The following is a 19,378-nucleotide window of genomic DNA, read 5'->3' as shown; positions in this document are numbered from 1 at the left end:
GCCCTGTTTATGATGTGAACCTAAGTGGCATTTAGATCATGTGTGAATGTTGCATTTACACTAGCAAACTGCTTGCAAGGAAAACCTTGCATTTTCCAGAGACTGCAGTCCAGCACAACTAGGCTTGAAGATCAGCTGGTGCTTCACCAAACAGCTGACCATCTAAAGCAGCAACAAATAAATGCAAATGGTGAAATGAGAGAAATATTGGGACACAATGTTAAGTATATAAGAAAAACTTAGAAGCTGAACTGCTCTGTGGAAACACCCAGTGTCTGAAAAAGAATCTCCAGGTGAATTCACTGAGTACCTTTGTGTGGATTCGAGTCCATTTTCTTTGTTTTCCTAAACACTGTTGTATTCATTGCCTCACTTGTACTCATTGCCCCACTCAATGTTATGTTGTGGGTCAGGTCATTAGGATGCTCCAGATCCTCAGGATGCAGCTGTCTTTGAAGACAGAGCAGCTAAGGCATTATTCATAGGTGACTAGATGCCTCCATTATCCATTAACTTTATGACCTTGGGTGGCTTTAGGGTATTCTCTGTTGTTATTATCCCACTGGCTTCAAAGGTACTGTATAACAAATGTTGAAATTTCCCAGCCTGATAAAATCCTTTGATAAGACTGGTGTTTCAAAGCATAAGATGTAACTGATGCATTTGTACAAGAGTCAAGTGCCACTGAAACAGAGCTGCCTTGCTTAGAGATCTGCTGATGGGTAGGGGCTTTGTGATCCCCCAAAGTGTCCTGGTCAGGAACGCAGCATGTGAGACCCCTTCTGTTCCAAAGGAAATCACGGCAGGTGAACAGCTGTCTAAGTTAATATCTGAGGTGCTGAGCTTGCGAGAGGGAGAGACTGAGAAGTGCTACAGGAATGGAGTGGCTTAGTATGCTATAAATTGTAAAGCACCCTGAAAAGTTTGGTGTAGCTCCAACTTTCCATGCTTTATCCCTGTGAAATGGAAACATTTTTATTACTGGGCACACATATCTTCTGGAAATCCCGACCGTTGCCATTTTAAGCAGAATTGGCCAAGTTCTGACATGCACCTTCTGTTTGCCTCAGCCTCTGCTCCACTGTGTATGTGGAGGACCATTTTTAGTTTGGGTTACTGGCTTTAAATATACTGGTCCGTTGGAGAAGGCAAGAGGAAGAAGCATAACCTGCACTTAAAACAGTCAACAACATTTATGATCACTCTGAGGAAGAATCCATCCCTGTTCATAGTCAGTTGTCTTGTGCTTTGTTTGAAATACAAATCTGTAGCCAACCCCTGGGTGCTTCCCTGGAAGCAGATGAGAAATGAACAGACCAAAAAATCAGAAAAAGCTGCTTACAGGCATCAGTCCAAAGTCCTTTCCTTGGCATTATCTTTGATTTCAAAGATACTTTGAGTTCTGGTAACTAAACTGCTGAGCCTTTTCCTCTTCCGGCATATTTCTTTCAAGCAGCTAGCAAGTAGGCTAGAGAGGGCAGACCTACACAATCACACCCCCGTGCTGGGTCTTTTCTTCTCTCTTTGTAGGTCCCATCTTTATTCTCTGGCTTGTGCTAGCACTATGATGGCTAAGACACGGTAATTATTGTTTTCATGTATATTTGGGGAAGGACCTGAGTCCAAAGTACCTGAAATATTATGAGGACTATATCCTTTTAAGTTTGCTGCAGGTGGAGTGAGTTTCTTTGCTGCTGGCCTTCCTTGGAGAAGACCAGAAGACTTTGCGTGCACATGCAGTCGGCGATACGGAAAGGAGGTCTCCAGCAGAACCCATATGCTAAGCTCTTTAGCAGCACAGTTTTAAGATGGCAGAGACCATGAAGAGGCATGCTGAGATAAGAGGGTGGACACTGAGTCCAGTTACCTGAATTAGTAACTATCTATCAGCCTAGCAGCTTTACCCATCTCTCCCTCTGCACATTACTCAGTCACTCAACAAATATACTTGTGACTGGTGACAGTGAGCAAAAACTTCTGGGAAATCATTCAGAAAAGGAAGATAAAAACTCAGTAGCTGGCATCTTTATAGCATTTTTCCAGTCTGGATTTGCAGACAATATAACCTAAGCCTCAGGCTGTTTCTGTGAAGTAAAAATGGGCACTTATGCCCATTTTATAGATAAGGAAGCTGGTAAAACTGATTTGTCCTAAGGGAACAGGAGACAGAGCTAGGTGGACGGCCTCCTCTGCCTGCCTCCTGTCTTTTTTTTTAAGCCACCCTGTTCTTACAGGAACATTTCTGTGAGGCAAATGGTTTTTCACTGCCAACAGCTATACAAACATACTTTCAACACCCCGTACTTGAAATCCTCTGGCACAGTTTGTATCCACATGCAAAGTCAATGACTGGGAGACCAGGTCTCCAGCTGAATCTAAATGCTAAGTTATTCAGCATTGTAGACACACAGTAATGACACCAGTCAGTAATGAATGAGGAGAGATAGCCAAAAAAAGTGGGAATATGGTGTAAGGCAATGCCACTAAGGTTTATATACAGACATATTTTTAATATCTTGGCCTGTCTTCAAGGCAGCTTCCTGCTGAGTCGTGTGTGGGCTTCCAGCTGTCATGTGGAATATGTTTGTTGCATTAGTCATGCAGAGGAGGCACCTATTTCTTAGAAACTGAAAGAACAGGCTTAGCAGAATGACTAATGTGTCTTTGCAGAAACTTCCCAAATACTCTGTGAGATGGGCACTCGTGCGGCTCCTGAACTAATGCCAGGGAAAAGAGAAGAGTGATAAGTGAGGCTGTGAACTTCATACGATATTCAGAGACCGGTACTGTTAGTACTGGTGTCTGGGTATTCTTTGCTAATGCTGGGGGTGCTCCTGAAAAACCTACAGAAACTTCTGGCTTAGACCTCAATTTTCTCCGGCTCAAGGCAATGGAAAATGTCAGGTTAATGTTGGAGGCACAGAGTTGAACACCTGCTGATGAAATGGGTCTATATTTCCACTAGGACAGTGCACACTGCTTAGAAAGATTTATGCCAGAGATCCCTGAATTAGTATTCATCAAGGTAGCATGGGTATCAGTAGCTCTTTGCCCCCCAACAATATGGGGGTCTTCTCTGGCATTAAACTTGCTTTGTAGCAGAATTTTTAAGGTAGATGCTTTGGTTTTGCTTGAATGCATTAATTAATTTAGTGTAATTTCACTTGTTTTCCACTTCTGCAAGACAAAAAGTCTTAAATTCTTTTGTATATATCCCCTCTTAACATAAGCTCATAATAGTGCTGGTATTTAGAAAAAGTTCTCTTTTCTGAATTCATTGGTGCCAGGTTTGCCAGTTAAGTATATTCATAACAATCTTTCCCACATGATTTAAGCAGCTGATATCAAAGTCCTAAATAATAATAATAATGCTTTATAATGCTAGAGCTGGGTTTTCTTCCAGATTTGCAAGTAGCTCTGAGGTTGTTAAATCACTTCAAATCAGATAGTTCCAAAGGGAAGAAAGACTGTCAGCTAGTCAAAGTAATGTAGCATTTCATATTTTTCACTGGTATACAGCAGAGATCAGAGGGAGACATAGTTTGAGAATATTGGAGAAAAAGAGAGAGACATAGACTCTGGAGTCATCACTGATACTGCAACAGCATCATCAATGGATTTGGGGCTTGTCACTGTTCCTACCATGACAGCTGTGTTTTACTGCCTAATGCCTGAACTACCCTGCTGAAAAGGTTGAGGGTTGCACATTAATATCATCATGACAAATGAAGAGTACATTATCACTTGGTGGGGAAGAGGAGGCTGGGAAGGTGAGTGCCTCCCTCCACTCCTGGCTCTCCAAGCCTGCTGCCAGGTCACTGACTACATCTTCTATTCATTAAAGTGCAGAAAATGTGCAAGAGGCTGCAAAGAGGCTCAAAGTGCAATCGGAAAGTCAATAACAGTACTGACATCCTCTCCCCCCATCAGTCAGGAGTCCTTCCAAAGTGCTAGCAATGTCGGCTGGCATAAAATCCTTTCCCAGAGCTGACTGTGGTGGTGCACCGTTACATTTCCTCTTTCTTTTGTAAAGATCAGTACTTGGGTGCAAGATTCACATAACACTTTAAAAGAACGGTGAGAGCAATGCCATTTTTAATATAGACATATTTTCACATGGGTGTTTTTGTAGGATGGGTGCTAATGTTGTTATTTCCACCTTTTCCCATGATTTACTCCTGAATACAGACTTGTGGCTTTCTGAGAAGTGCCTGAATCCTTGCAGGGACTTCATGGCAGTGGACATACAGCACACCGATTGTGCTGAGGAGAAGATTACATATAGGGAGATTGAGTGACTTGCCCAAAGCCAGAAAATCTGTTTCACTTCTTAAATTACTGCAATCATCTTCAGTCCTCTTGGAAATGTGTTATTTTCCCTTCCCTTGGAAATGCATGTAGAAGCATTACAACCTTATATCAGCTTTCCAGAGGTGAAATCACTGATCACTTATATCTGGCTAAAAGTGATGCACTTGCCAACGCTCAGAGTGGTTTCCTTACCAGTTTTGTTTGTTTTGCTGTGAAATTCCTGCTGCGAATGTTTGTGTCCTTGGAATTATTGGTTTTTCTTTACTACCTGAGATAAAGGACAATGAGAAACTTTGATTTGAAAATCCGTAACACAGCTGGAGCCAGGAGGTTCCACCCCCCTTTCCACCCACTGCCACGCAAGCCAAGCACCAGGCTCTGCCAGCTCAGCATAGCTGGTGTCACTCTTTCCAGTTCCGCAATGTGCAAACAGCCCGGTGACGTAGCGGGGTAACGCTGTTTGAACAGTCTCTTCAGTCAAGGATTTTTCCAAAATAAATTGGACGGGAATTAATGGATATGCATGTGAGTGTGATATCACATAGCATGAGGCGAATAGAAAATGCAGCGTGTTATGGCAGGAAATGAGGCAGGAACATTTTCTCCACAAATCTGGCTTGACGAGCTAGCAGGCAGTTGCAGAGGCAAAAGAGGACAGGCTTCTCTTTCACTTTGCAGGACGGATGGAGCTGGTCATGTCCTGGGAGTGAGCTGTGGAAGGAGAGGGGTAAAGGGATGCCCCTGCTTTTTTGCCTCACCTAAAAGATGTTATTTAACATTTATTACCTACTTAAAGTCTCCCTCTCCACCTTTCCTTTTGCTCCATACACTTGTACGAGTCCTCTAACCCTGCTGCTGCTTTAGCCGGCGAGCAGTTCTCTCTGCCTGGGTAGGCAGACAGCTGCCTCCTCCTGTGAAGCAAATGGAGTGTTTCATCCATCCTGCGCTGTGCAAAATTAAGGCCTTCCTCGCTTTTCTATCACTTAGTTTCATAATTTCCTGCAGATTGCTTGATGTCGTCAGATCTGTCTTTTCATCTGACAGCACCTTCCACGCCCTGCTTTCTCAAAATCCCCTGTGAAATTCACCCATTTTAAACAAATCGCTCTTAAACAGTTTGCTACTGGAGGAAAGAACGTGTGAGTTATTTCTAGTAGAGTACTATCCCTCGTGGAGGCTCAAAGCGTGCGTTTCGCGTGTCATTTCCTAGGGCATGCTTTGAGAAGACCACCTGGGTTGAGGCCAGGCACTTTCGCTCATCCCTGCATAGATGTGGACCATGGTGTTCCTTTGCAAGCTGGACTAGCAGTGATCTCTGTCAGTCCTTGGACATTGTGTCAAAAGGTGACAGGAATGACTCGTAGTTGATCTTGAAGCTCTTCCTATTAATTCAAGGTTTCTTTGGGCTGTGTCTGTTGACCTGGGCCATTGGGGGGCTGGATTGTGGTAAGTGTTTCTAATGAGGCTGGTATATGAGAGCTAGTGTATCTCTGAAACCTGGGGAAGAGGGGATGAAGGAGGAAGCTTCTTCAGCAAGGCGTGAAGGACAGTGAGACCTCAAGGACTCTACGTCTCTAGGAGGACTCCTGGTAAGGGAGGGTGAATCGCTGCCTTGACGATAGCTCTCTTTGGCAGGGAGTTGGTCTGTACTGTTTGGGGTGTGCCAGCAAGTAACAGCAAACACAGTAAGACAGGTTTCATTTCTCAGGCCGGGTTTCCTTCACACTGAATTACACCTTCCTACATACTTGCTCGTGTGTGAACACTTCAACACTTGTGTAGGGCTCCTCTTCCAGAGGGCTCTGCCCTCGCTGCCTTCGCGTGGTGGCTGGGCTGAGCGGGTCACACAGAGCTGACGAGCGTGGCAGTGGATGCTATTTCCCTTTAAGTCCTGGCCAGACACTGGGAGCAAAGGACTGGAGACTACAGTAGCGGTGACTGTGTTTGCCTGGGGCTCATGCTAAGCCCCGGTCAAGGCAAACGTCCCCAAAGTAGCTGCGTGCATGCATTCCTCTGGAGCCGGCTGCCCCCAGTGACATCTTCACGGGACAAGGTGAAATGTCTCAAGCCCCAAACTACTCTTCTTTCTGATGGCCACCTTCTGAATGGCTTCTGTTTGCAGAGCAATTCCAGTCAAATGGAAGACGTGACTTCTCCCGGTATACCTCACCAAAGTGACTGAAACCATTATCAGAAGGTTATCAAAATGCTTGAATCTGGAGTCAGCTTTGTGCTACATAAAGCAAACTAACATTTTGATAGAAGTGTTGGTGGGAATGAGGGTTAAAATAATTAAAAAAGAGTTAATTTTCTGTTGCAAAGGGAAGGTTTTGGGGTTGGTTGGGTTTTTACAATCTCAAAGTTTCAGGAGGAAGATTCTCTTTGAGCTGTTCAGCTCAGGTAGAGAAGGTAGAAATTTTGCTTGGTCTTGTGACATTTCATGGGAAATACTTATTAGCTCTGACAATTTTGTCAGTGTGACATGCCAGCCAGTCTCTATTTTCTTGCCAATACTGCACCAATCACTGCAATATGTAAAAAAATGCTCCCCGCCATGATACCCCCAGCCATGTGATGGGAAGGAACGCATGGCAACACTGTCATATAGGGAATATAATTAATTTCTTCACCTTGCCTGGAAGCAGCTCCCAGAAAAGCAATATTTAACAGTGATGTCTAAGCAGTGGTCCTGAAGGTGGCGGTGACTGCTGCAGCGCAGGCTGGAGCGGCTCGGGCAGGTTGCCTGATCTCCGCAGGAACCAGGAGGCTGTAGGCTCCCGGGCTGCCCCACAACAGGGGACCGTGTCCTTGTACCCGTGTGTCACCGACACAGCAGGTCCCACACCTGGTCCCGCTGCTGGAGGGGGGCCCACAATGACAGCAACTGGGAATGGCTGGTAGGAGAAATGGAAACAGCACCTTTCCCCCCACTTGGCACGTACAGGTTGTTGATGAACTGTTAATAACTCCTGTATGGTCACCAGGTGTAAAAGGAAGGGCTACTGAATAACCCAGTGTGTTTTAGCGGTTACGCTGATATCTCTCTAGATAATATTTTACTTCTTGTTTTAAGTTTTTGCTGTCCTTGCATGATGTTTCACTGGAATAAACTGTTCTCTCCAGCGCAGAAAGTGTTCAGGGAAGGACACATAAGAAATTATGGGAAGCAAGTTGCTAAAAAGTCTTTAATTTTAACTTCCCAGAAACCCTGAGCCCTCACACTGACCTGTGCTATATGTCACTGATGCATCAGCCCATCCGAAATATGCACTTCAGACAGAAATAGGTTCTTGTGAAATGTGTGTGAGACATCACTGAGGACTAAAGTCCTCAGCTCCTCTGTGAAGCCAACCCAGGGGGGCAGCAGCCGTGAAATTATCTTTTCCCTTTGCTGCCAATGTGCCTTGGCTCTGACCCAGAGAAACCTCTTCAAAAGTAGTACAATTCAGGTCATGACTTGGCAAGCCCTTCACTGCATCAGGACTTTGGTTTCCAGTTTTATTCCGGGCAAAACTTAACCTTTCTGTGTAGATGTGCAGCCCTCTGGTACAGGGCTGTTGGGCAAAAATAGGCAATATAGCATTTTCTTGAAATCTTGGTTCCCCTTGACGAGCAGATCTCTCTCTGTGGTTTTCTCTTTCCGCTGCTGAGATCATCACCCTGTGCTGGTTGTAAATTAGGAAGAAAAAATTAGGTGCTGGACCACTCTCCTGGCAAAATCCATCTCCCATCTCCCCTGCAGGGCAAAATGCTGGAGTATGGGCAGCAGCAATAGTGATTCCTGCTCCGCCACTGAACTCAGCAAGGAGCTGACATTGGAAAGGGGTTTGGGAGACTAAGCAAGGAGTGAAGGAACAGAGCTCATCCAGGGGCTGGGGAAACTACCCTGCGGTCTGAAAGAGTAGCAAACGCTTTGCATGTGGTTGGAGTAATTTCTGGCCTTCACCGCATGTATACACTATGAGCAGGTAATAATCTATGGGGATCTGGGTAGAGGTTTAGGGTGAGCTGTGTCAGTTAGGAAAGCCAAGGAAAATTCCTTGGGAAGGGCACAAGGAATTTTCCTTGATGGGAAAGGGCTCTGCTCCATCAGATGGAGGAAGGGTACGCTGGGCTGGGGGAGGAGGCGGCTCATATGCAGCCACCTGTGCCACTTCTCCATGGCGCAGGGCAAGAGTGTCCTCTGGCAAACAAGTGTGCAAGGCTGTCTTCTGGGGTTAATAAGTACAACGGGGAATGGCCCCTTCACAGCCAGCGTTACCCTGCAAGGCACCACCCCTTCTGGTTTTCCAAGCACAAAGGCACTGGGAACAGCGGCTCTGGCGCAGCGTTGCAGGGCTTCGCGGGATTACTTATTCACTGTGTTCCTGGAACAGCTCCAGGCTTCCCGTCTCTGCCTCCAGTGTACAAATTCATCAAGTATTCACAAGGCTTACAATCCCCAGAGGCAAGAGGAGACAGTAGGAAGGTGATTCGTATTGCAAATCACACTGTCTTCGAAGGACCTGCGGGGCTCTGGAAAGACCAAAACGATATCCTCTACCTCCCTAACGTTTAATCAGGGTAATTGAGGCAGCAGACCAGTCTGGATGGATTTCGTTGCTGGGGCCATTGGAGGTAAATACACAAACTAGTGCTTGTTGATGAAAGCAGATTGCTGTGTTTCCTTCTTGTTCAGCTAACGGGCAGGTCTCAATGGTAAAGCTGAGAGTCTTTCAATGGGGGCTGCTTGTTAAAAGTGCATTCGTCTTTATTAAGTGGAAAATGTCATCAGAGCAGGCTCACAGAGTTACTGGAGAGGCAGCACTGCAATTTGGTCAGCTGAGGTCATTGCCCTGCAATCTCCTCCAGTCTAATTGCAGCGGGACAGGGCAAAACTCTAATAGGAAGAGACAAAGTGGGATACGTTGTGTGCAGATACAAACTGGCGAGTAATGCCCAGACAGCAAAACCTCACATGTCTGGTGCCTGGGAGTCCTGGCAGGCTATCGGGGTCGTGGGTCTTGGGGGGTTGAGGATGCGATTTGTGAGACGGGAGGGGTGGAGGCATGGCTTTTCACAGTGAAGAAGCTCTGAATAAATGACCTTTGCATTATCTTGGGTTAAGATGTATTTGCAGTTGTGACGGTAATTTCAGTGCAGGCGTGCTACGTAGCAGGCTTTGATCTGGGAGAAAGTAGGTTAGCCATATATAAAAAAAGTTAAAGGAGAAAAGTGTGATTTCATTCTAGGCAATTTTAGAGCATGTACTGCTCAAACCCAGCTTTGTTTTAAACAACAAAATGTAGCCACTGGTCTCATTTCTTTTCTGAAATCTTGCCAGGTTTGGTGGAATGTCAAATACCAAGAGAGAGCCTTGGGGTCGCAGCTGCCAGAAATGCCAGGTGAACCTGCCAGATGGCTGAGATGCCCCTCCCAAGCCTGCATGTCAGATCTCACTTTGAGATCTGCTGAAATTTGGCAGTTTCCCTCACCAGGAGCAGCCTGTGGTCCCGGTGCAGGTGTGCATTTCTTGGGAAGGACCATGATGAGTTTTACCCTGCAGCCCCTTATTGCTCATCACCCAAAATGTGCAAATGGGGCGAGGTTTGGCATCTCAACAGCACCCAGCCCTGGAGGTGCCTGTTGCTTAGGGTGTTGGCCTTCCCCAGGGTGCTGGGGGACCCTGCTCAGGAAGGACCCTTCATGGGAGAGGGGGATATAACCAACCCCTCCATGACAGCTTGCCTTTATCCTCTTCTTTCCTTGCCAACGTTAAAGTACTCAGGTACTTCGGTGGCTGTGCTGAGTCTGGCAACAAGATGCTCATCCCAGAAGGATTCACCAAACCCCGCTGAGACGTCCCATTAATGACTGGGCTCAGCTCAGCAGGGCAGCGATGGTTGCATTCACTGCTTGGACTCCTTTGCTTTTCTTGGCACAGTTGCGGTTGAGCCACTTAAGGATAAACTTCTTTTGCAAGGGAATGTGGATAGTTGAAAACACTAGTTTCAAAGTGGCCATTCACCTCAGCATTCTGCCACTGCACCTGTGTGAGGCCATGATTTGTGTGAAGCCTCCCTGTCTGGGCACCAGCATCACGTGCCACCCGGCCATGCAGCAAGCACCTCCCATGGGTGCCCTGGAAATGGGCTCAGCCTGGGAGGATGCAGGCCAGGGAGCTCCAGCTGGGATCAGAAATGTCTTTGCTTGTTTTAACGCACTTCACTGACCCCAGGACGTCAGAGAGCAAGATTTTCCCTTTTGTCATCTGTGTCCAGCTTGGGGCTTTTCTAAGAGGGATAATGCACTTTTTACTGGCAGACAGGAGTGTCTTCTGGCATGCTGTTCCCTGCTGCGAGCTTGCACAGACATGGGCGAGGTACATGGGCAGGGCTTTAGGGCTACGCTCCCTACCCCGACATGGAACAGCTTCCAGGGATGGGACAGCTTTCCTGCAAGAACTGGGATGGTTTTGGTGCTGAAAGTATTTCATGGCTTGTGTTTGTTAGAGCTGAAGCAGTTTTCCTATTCGAACGGAGGCTACAAACCGAGCTGAAGTGCATCAAACAACTCAAAAGACAACACAGATAATAACAGAGTTTTTGTTTAGGAAATTACATTCTTGTGACCTTGATCTGTTTTCAGAGTGTTTTGGAGAAAGAATTGCTTAAGCACCTCTGGAAAACAGCAGAGGTGCTGCCCTTTTGAATCCCATGTAATGATCCAGCCTGGCTCAGGCACCTGCACAAATATTGTGCATCTCCTCTGAGCTATTGTTTCTGCAGCCATGAGACAAGCTCAGCATCTTCAGCCCAGAAAACAGTGACCTGCTGTGACTCCAGACAGAAAGAATGTGAGAGAAACATGCTTAGTGACTGTGGAGACTTTCAATAACCACCAAATGGGGCTGAATGTTGTAGAAAGCAGCTCATCTGTAAGGATGTCCTTCCTGGCCAACAAAGCTGAGCAGGAGGTTGGACTAGAGAGCTCCCAGGGTCCCCTCCAACTTGAATTTTCCTATGATCCCATATGTGTTTTCTAGCACTGCTACGGCAGCAGCCTGAGCCACGGCAGGGGATGGGTATTGATGATCAGGGCTATTGAAGACTAGGGGATGACTTGATTCTTATGCCAGGCGTAAAGATTTGGGAAGGGGGAGTTGAGGTTCACCCAACAGTGGTAGAGCAGCAGGGTCTGTAGCACGCCCAGACTTCTCCACATCTTGCTGCAAGGTCACACACCAGTCACATGCAGTCCAAGGGTAGATAAAATAGTCCACCTACGGAGGGAACATGCTGCCTCCTCGTCCTTACAGCTAAAGCAGCTCTTGCTGGTCACTGCCAGGGTCGTGTTACTGGATGGAGTTCAGCTTGTTTAGGGTATGGGGCACTTCTTATGTTCCCAACTCTTCACAAAACAAAGGTCTTTCTTTGGAAGTTGCTGTCTACCCATCCAGCAAATGGACCATGATGCCTGCTTCTCCCTGGGTTTCTCAGCCAGGGGGTTGCCAACAGCTCAGAGCTGTTGCAGCCTGGTGGGCTCCGTAGGGCTGCTGCTTGCTCTCTGCTGATTGCTGTTGTGGTGGCCACCCTGCCAGGATCCCTCCTCATTTGAATTGTCTGGTCGAAGTGGCTGACTGATGAAGAGACTGTGTGTAACCCAGTTTTGTCCCTGCGCAATATGTGTGTGGGATGCTGCAACCTCTGAACAATAGCTGAGGACATGTCAGATAAAGTAGGCATAAAAAAATGGCTCACTAAACCCAACAAAGACTATTCACCCGATTTTGCTATTTGTTTTTGTCACAGCTGCTACAGTGTTACTGGGAGGGAGTCCCACAGGAGCCAACTCCCGTATGCATGCTATGCATTGCTGGCCTTGTTTGATTCTGCTGTGCAAACAGGGCATGTGTGGGTCATGCTATCTTTGTCCCAGGCTATTTATATCGCATGACATTGTGCAAAGCCCTTCTTCCTCAGCCTTCGATGGACTTGGCTGAGCTCTTCAGCTCTGACAACTTAACTGCTCGGAGTGATTTGGCTTTTAAGGAGCGCAGTTCATGGCAGGCTGTGGTTGTTTGGAGATTTGGGGGGCTCACATCTCCACTTTGGTGGGAACAGTGAAAAATTTACCTTTATGGTCTCCTCCCAAGTGGAGATGTTTGGTCCTTGCTGGAACCAAGCTGAGTGGGAGCCCTTGGGACTGAGAAGCAATGGGAAACAGGCTGGTTTGGGGCAAACCTGCTTTATTTTGTTTATGTTGCTGCTGTCTCTGCACCTTAATGTGTGAACAGGGAAATTTCTCCAGAAGGGAGGACACTTCTTGTCAAACACTGACCCAAATCAGCCTTGGTACCTGATGTGCATGAGCCAAGGCTCCTACCCTCCTGAGCTGGTGGAGCAAGCCAGGGCTTAGCTGTGCAAGGCACACGGTGCCCCTGCATCGCTGGCGTCCGGTCAGCCCATGGCTGCTTAATCTAAGGTTCAGGAAGTCTGAAACCCATGCGATGCCAAATCCTCCCGCCTGGAACAGGGCGCTTGGGCCAGGGGACTGCACCTCTGAGGTCAGCACTGTCATGCTGACGTTGACTTATGTGCTGCTCTTCCCTGGCTGGCGGGGTTCGTGTTTGCAGTCTGCCTCTGGCCAATGGCCGGGAATGTGCCACAGTGTAGGTGGCCCCGGGTGACTCTGTGCATTGTCACTCTGCTCGGACCAGAGGCGTTGCTCCTTCAAGCCATATTACTCTGCTTGTGTTTTCCCCGTCGCTGTCTCACTTCCAGCCTGATCTCATTTTGGTTTTGAAATACGCAAGGTGGCTTCTTGGCCCATTTTTCATTTTCATTGCTAGTTATCTGGTGGCAGATTTGATAGAGATTTTTGAAGAGCAAACCTCATTTTTCTGCAAGCAAGATGCTGTTGGTTGTTTTCTTCAGAGTAAGGCACTTTGGGATTTTCTCCTGGTGACTCACACCAGCAGCTGCTGCTTTTTTCCAAAACGCCGTAGAGCTTTCCAGAGTTCCCAAGCAGACGTGTAATCACAGGTTAACATGCCTAGTGAAATGCCCACAGCAACTAATACATTTTTAAGTATCATCTTGGGTTTTATTTTTTTTAAATGGACTCAATGAGAGGCCATTTCCAACCTGTGAGCTACCAGACATGCACTGTATCTATGACTGCCTGGGCCCCTGAAGGGCTCATACAGCACTTTTCTGAACTTGATCTCTGTCTAAATAACTCACATGGCTACAGCTCCATCGTCCCCCAGCCTGGTTTCCTCTCAGATGACTTGGCAGTTGATGTACTGGGAGGGAGTTAGCTGGTCAGCGTTTTTATCGTGTTGTATCTGCCAACAGATGCATTTAGATCAGAGCTGAGAAATGCAGCGAGGTAAGGGCAGGGATGGCGGGTGATCCATTTGTTACTGCCACCGGGAGAGGTCCATGTTGGAGCTCTTTTGCTCTCCTTATCTGCCATTAAGGCAGTAACTTTGTCTCGCAGGATTACTGCATTTCTAACTCCAGTGGCTATTTGAAGGTCTCAAAATGAGCCTGGGTGTCGATAGAGGGTTGACAAGCTCCCCAGCACGCTGGACATGCCGTCACTGCCGCAGGCAGGGAGTCGCGGTGAGCTGGTGCGCGGGGCGTGCTGCTGAGCACGCCGGCTTGGCGCACGCCCGACACTAATCCCTCGCTGCCCCTTAATCCTGCCGAGCCCCGAGCGGCGGAGGGCGGGTGGTCTCACCGCAGAGCAGTGTGCCGGCTGTGCCGCACCCCGGCGTCGCACCGGCCTGCCGGGGCTCCAAGCAACCTTTGCTTTTGCTTCTGGCTCTGCTTTTGCAGCAGTGTTCGGGGCACGTAGGAGATGCGCTTCGGAGGCTGAGTCCAGCATGGTGCCACGGACCCTAATGCCCAACAAATTCCTCACCCAGGGCGTTAGATGTGCTCTGTAAGGTGCAGCACGTGTCCCGTCCCTGGTGTGCAGGAGGCAGCAGGAGGACCTCTCCTGCCTTCAAGAAGGAAGACAGATTGCTGAGAACCTGTAATGCTGAGGACCACCCCTCTTTTCTAGATGTCTTCACGACCACTGCTTTTATTCCTTAATATTTCCAAGTCAAGTGTGGAGAACCAAAATTGCTCCAGAGACCCCTCGTGTGAGTGGGGATGCTTTGCACTTCATGCGAGGGTGCTTGGTCATAGTTCAAAGATGCTTTACCGTCTAAGCTGAGAGGGGGAACAGAAACAGTCCAATATCATACAAGTCAACTCTCCAACCTTCCTGCAGCAGTGCTTTCTGTGTTTCCCCCAGTCTCAGTTTGCACCGTGGTGTTATTCCTCCTGATAAGCTTCCTGTGATGCTCAGATTCCTCCTCTGAGCGTGCCTTGGTCACACAGAGAAGTCTGTGCATTTTGCTCTGTTATTCTTGGCTCAAACATTGTCTCTGGAGCTCAAGAGAGGTCTGGTGCCAAGCACGGCAGTGCTCTGAAGCTGCATTTTTCTGCCGTTCCCCTAATGCCTTCCTGCCATGGGGGAAAATGGTCTGTTGTGACGTGCATTGTTAACCATCTCCAATACACTCTCTGTTTCAGGTGGTCTAAGCACAGCAGTGGGTTATCCGCTGGACACAGTGAAGGTACCTACCTGTTGGACCTTTATTTCTTGACTACGGACTGAAAACAAACAGGCCCTTTTGCTTTCCTCCTCCCTTTTAGAAAACTAGTCCCATGGCAATGCTTTCATCTTTGTTACATCAACATATTTCACTTTATTTGGCTGTGTTGTTTTTCTCTTTTTTTAAAAAAAAAGTAAATTGTTTGGTGATGCTATTTAATGGCTAATTATCTGGTTTGCTGCTATGGCATTTGTTGATTTTTTAAATTTTTTTTAAAATCTGATATCTGCATTTCAAAGTTGCCCCTGTATTCCTAGGTGAGAATTCAGACTGAGAGGCATTACAATGGGATTTGGCACTGCATTCAGGAAACATACAGGACAGAAAAAGTAAGTACCTCTCATCAGAACTGCTGATACCAGGTACGGATGACTTGTTTCAGAGAAGCAGAGCTTCCTCTGTCAGTTTGGGGAGGACAGGCAGCAGTTACGTACAACCATTTGTTGGGAGAAGGGTCAGGATGAAATTTAGCTTTGCCGATGAGCTGTAAGATGGGAGTAAGTTTTGGCTCAGCAATGTATGGCCAGGGTTTTTGGGCAGATGCTTTCCCATGCCATTCTCTCTTAAAAGTGTTCTTTTTCCTGTTTCCAACTAGGTTTGGGGATTTTACAAAGGTGTGTCTGCATCAGTTCTCACAGTATCGGTGATTTCTTCTGTTTCATTTGGCACGTACAAAAACTTCCTTTGTACCATCTGCAAGCTGCGATACGGGGCTGCAGACGCGAAGCCATCCAAGCTGGATGTTTCTCTTGCCGGAGGTGCTGCTGGTGCTGTCCGGGTAGGTAAACAGGCGAAAGGAAAAGCAAAACAAGAGATCTTGTTCACAGACATAGGAGGCTGGAAAAGCAGTGAATGTTTTCTGTCCGGGAGGCCACAGGGGAGCCTGCAACAAGCCCGGTGGGTTTGTTTGCACAGGGGGTCACGCTCTGCCTGGGCTGGCCCCTCGCTGGCCGGCCCCGTGCCGTGGCCGAGTCCTGCTGGGCAGCTCATGCCGGATTTGGTTTAGAGTGCCAAAACACTTAAGAACACGCTATTAAGAATGACATGGACCTTGGCAGCAAACGCAGAAAAAGGAAGAAAAACACCCTGGGCAGCAAACTTTCCAAGTGACTCTGACGGTATGTTTATGTAAGAAAGATGTAACTCAGCATGTTAAAGCACAGGCTGGTGTTTTGACAGTGGCTGCACAAGCCCGGCACAGTGTCGCTGTAAGAACGGGCAGTAGACAGCATTGCCTTGTCACGATGCAAAACTCAATGGGGCATCACTGAGAAGTGATGCTGCCTGGCAAACATGCATGATCCCAGGGCCGGGAGGTGAGGCTGAATCCAGGAGCAGTTTCCCATAAGCAGATGGATTTCTGTGAGCGTCTGCAGGACCTGTGAATGCAGCGGAGCTCACCCCGGCACCCCGATGGTGTGCTGGGCAGAAATGGATGCCCGGTCACAGGAAATCCTCTTACAGAGCAGTCCAGATGGTCGGGTTTCTAGGTGTTCCCTAGCAGGCAACGACTCTGCTTAACACAGGCTAGTTTTTTAAAGTCTTTATGGCCTTGGTTCCAAATACAGATACATACAAGAGCCCTGACGTATGCTACCCTATAGCTGAGGACATCCCCCTTTCATGCCCATCTGGTTTATCAAGTTGTTACAGCTATTTCATATCCTCTGTTGATTTCTGCCTCGACTTCCACTCTGCACAGCGCAGCTTGCACGCGTGTCCTGCTGCTGCTGGGTGGGATTTAGCACAGACAGAGGGGAGGAGGCTGGAACTTGCTGGTTTCAGATAATATTGTTGCCTGAAGAGGTGGGAGACAAGGAATTTGCAGGAGAGGGATCAAAACACTGTTTAAATATGAAGGGTTAAAATACCATCCTCTGATGTTACAGGTTGTGTTGATGACCCCTAGTGAAGTGGCTAAGGTTCGCATGCAGACTCAGAGGAACCCACATCCTTCCGTCGCATCTCCCCAGCCTGTTTCCAAGCCAAAGTACCGAGGGTCTCTGCACTGTCTGAAGGTGATCGCCAAGGAAGAAGGTTTTGGGGGTCTCTACAAGGGCTGCTCTGCATTACTTTGCAGAGATTGCTCTTCTTCTGCAATATATTTCCTTACCTATTCTGCTCTGTGTGACTGGCTCACACCAGCTGGGAAAAATAAGCCAGGTAGGTATTGGAAAGCATCTGACATTACCTGCAAAACCAGCTTATTTAGTATCACGCTAAGAAGGAAATCAGGCTCTCAGCAAACATCGCCCAGTACCTATAAAACCTCACCCAGATTCAGTCCTCACATGGGGTTGCTGTTCGTTTCCTTCCTGGCTCCACGGGGCCATTTGTGCCCTCCCGGCACGGGTGCCAACAGCCTGTGTGCGAGGGCTTCGTCAGCACGACCTTGTCCCTCAGCAGCTACTCCTCTCCCTGTGTGAGGGGTGTTTACGGCACGCTCTGGTGCCTAGTATGTGGGTATGAACTCCTCTTCATGTAGAAATAGGGTATGTAGCTAGAAATGGAACACAGACAAACCTTCCAGGAGCCGTCATGGAGCACAGATCAGGGTCAGTCCAGAGCTTGAAAATAAAGTCCAGGTGCACAATGTAAAGGCCCTCAAGTTTCCTGGTTATGATTTGGCTCCCAAACCCAACTATTCACTTCGAGAAAAGATCAAAGAGATGACATTCAGCAAAGAGCATCTTGCTGAGAATTGCAAAGATAAGTAGACCCAGCTGAAGAGGGTATGAGTGCTCTCAGGATGCATCACATCTAGTTTGTGCGGTGTTAAAATAGATGCTGTCCCTCCACGAGCCAGTCTCATGTATTCAAAAATTGAGTATGCTGTGAAATTGAGAGGCCACACAGTTTGTGTGAGATCACTGGAAACACACAACTGCAAGAGCTGGACAAAATAACTGCTGAAAAACATGGAAGTTAACAACGTTAGCTGAGAAATCTGAGATGCTTGTGGCTGTATGAGTGCAAGGCTCAGGTTAACTGCTCCTCCCTTCACTCTCTCCTGCAGGTTTCCTCGTTGTGCTGCTTTCTGGTGGTTTCGCTGGAGTCCTGGCCTGGGGATTAGCTACTCCCATGGATGTCATCAAATCACGGATGCAAACAGATGAATCAGACCAGCACAAGTACAAAGGCCTTGTCCACTGTGCTAGGGAAAGTGTGAGAAAGGAGGGTGCAAAAGTGCTTTTCAAAGGACTGGGTTTAAACTGCATTCGTGCCTTTCCTGTGAACATGGTGGTGTTTGTAACGTATGAAGCTGTACTGAGATTTACAGATCATTGTACAAACAAAAAATAGCTTGTGCCATTCTGTTCAGAGGCGTATTTTGTTTAGTTTGTTTTTTTGTAACACAACATCCACAAACAACTGCTGAACACTCCTTTGATGGACAGAGTAAGAAGCATGGACATTTCAGCACAAAGCTGGATGACTGACAGCTTTGTTTTATTCTTATAGGATTACAAACTCATCAGGGAGTCTTGGACTTTTACATACAACCTCCCTTTTATCTCATTAATGTATTTAGACTGTAGCCACTGCTTAGGCCCTTGAAACATTTGCAAATAATTATGTTCTAAAAAGCTGCTAGTCTGATCCTTTTGGTAAAGGATTCATTTTGTTTTCTACTGGCACAGAAAGCAATCTTCACAATGAAGGCAAGAGCTGGGGGGGAGTTTGTGTAAGACCTAACACTATCCAGTGTGCCCTTTACACGTAATGCTCGTATTGCATTCACCGAGTAACTAACTTATGTATTTGTGCTTCAGGCTGCAACTTTTCCTTCCCTGCTGTAATTTTCCCAAAGTACTCTACAATTATATCCCTTTGGTAGCAGCTTTTCCTGTCCTTATTTAATAAGTGGCAGACATGGTCTGTTTATATAATCGCGCTAATGGCCTCATTGAAAGTGAAACCAGGCAGAGATTCCTGTAAACCATGTGATTTTCTCCCTATGCAGCTCTGAGCTCTACAGCATCAGTCCCTTGCTGGAGGCTGACGGCACTGCCGCTCTCCAGAGCTTGGCACAGCTTTGCAGGCAATCTGTTCTCATCCTGGAATGAGGGTAGAAATAGATGCAAACCCTCTTTGCTTCTCAAATGAAAGGCTGCCATAAAATCTGTGCGCTGGCGGGGGGTGGGGGGAGATCAGGCAAGTTAAAGGAGAATTGCAAAGTTGTAGAGTATAATAAAGATTTACAGCTTTTTAAAAGCGTATACCCTTCTCTCCCTTTAAACTACGCTGTTAGGAGCAGCCAAATGTTTTATTGTCAAAGGTACATTCTGAAAGAATTTCTGACTTTCTTAACAATTATTTCTTTTTCACAATGGTAAAGTTTCATCAACATGTCAGTTGAAAAAAACAACACCCACACTATTGCTTCTGAAGGAAAACCCCTAAGCCCAGAAA

At 47.1% G+C, this 19,378-nt stretch overlaps 1 protein-coding gene across 7 annotated transcripts; it reads left to right on the top strand.

Moving 5' to 3' along the window:
* The first annotated feature begins 1,889 nt into the window (after positions 1-1,889).
* Positions 1,890-18,805, top strand: SLC25A47 (solute carrier family 25 member 47). Of its 7 annotated transcripts, none has more exons than XM_041120103.1 (7): positions 1,890-2,904; positions 3,523-3,770; positions 14,883-14,926; positions 15,223-15,294; positions 15,561-15,743; positions 16,855-17,128; positions 17,982-18,805. In XM_041120103.1, the coding sequence occupies exons 2-7, from the start codon at positions 3,719-3,721 to the stop codon at positions 18,266-18,268; spliced, it is 912 nt and encodes a 303-aa protein (XP_040976037.1). In that variant the 5' UTR covers positions 1,890-2,904; positions 3,523-3,718; the 3' UTR covers positions 18,269-18,805. The 7 variants fall into 7 exon arrangements, with proteins under 7 accessions (XP_040976037.1, XP_040976034.1, XP_029895359.1 ...); XM_041120100.1 differs by having other exon boundaries at positions 3,520-3,770; XM_030039499.2 differs by lacking the exon at positions 3,523-3,770 and having other exon boundaries at positions 2,463-2,904.
* Positions 18,806-19,378: the final 573 nt, after the last annotated feature.

This window comes from Aquila chrysaetos, chromosome 2 (genome assembly GCF_900496995.4).
Source record: "Aquila chrysaetos chrysaetos chromosome 2, bAquChr1.4, whole genome shotgun sequence".
NCBI classification, from domain to species: domain Eukaryota; kingdom Metazoa; phylum Chordata; class Aves; order Accipitriformes; family Accipitridae; genus Aquila; species Aquila chrysaetos.
Note: the sequence above shows the minus strand (reverse complement) of the source record. Positions and strands in the feature narration are given on the sequence as shown.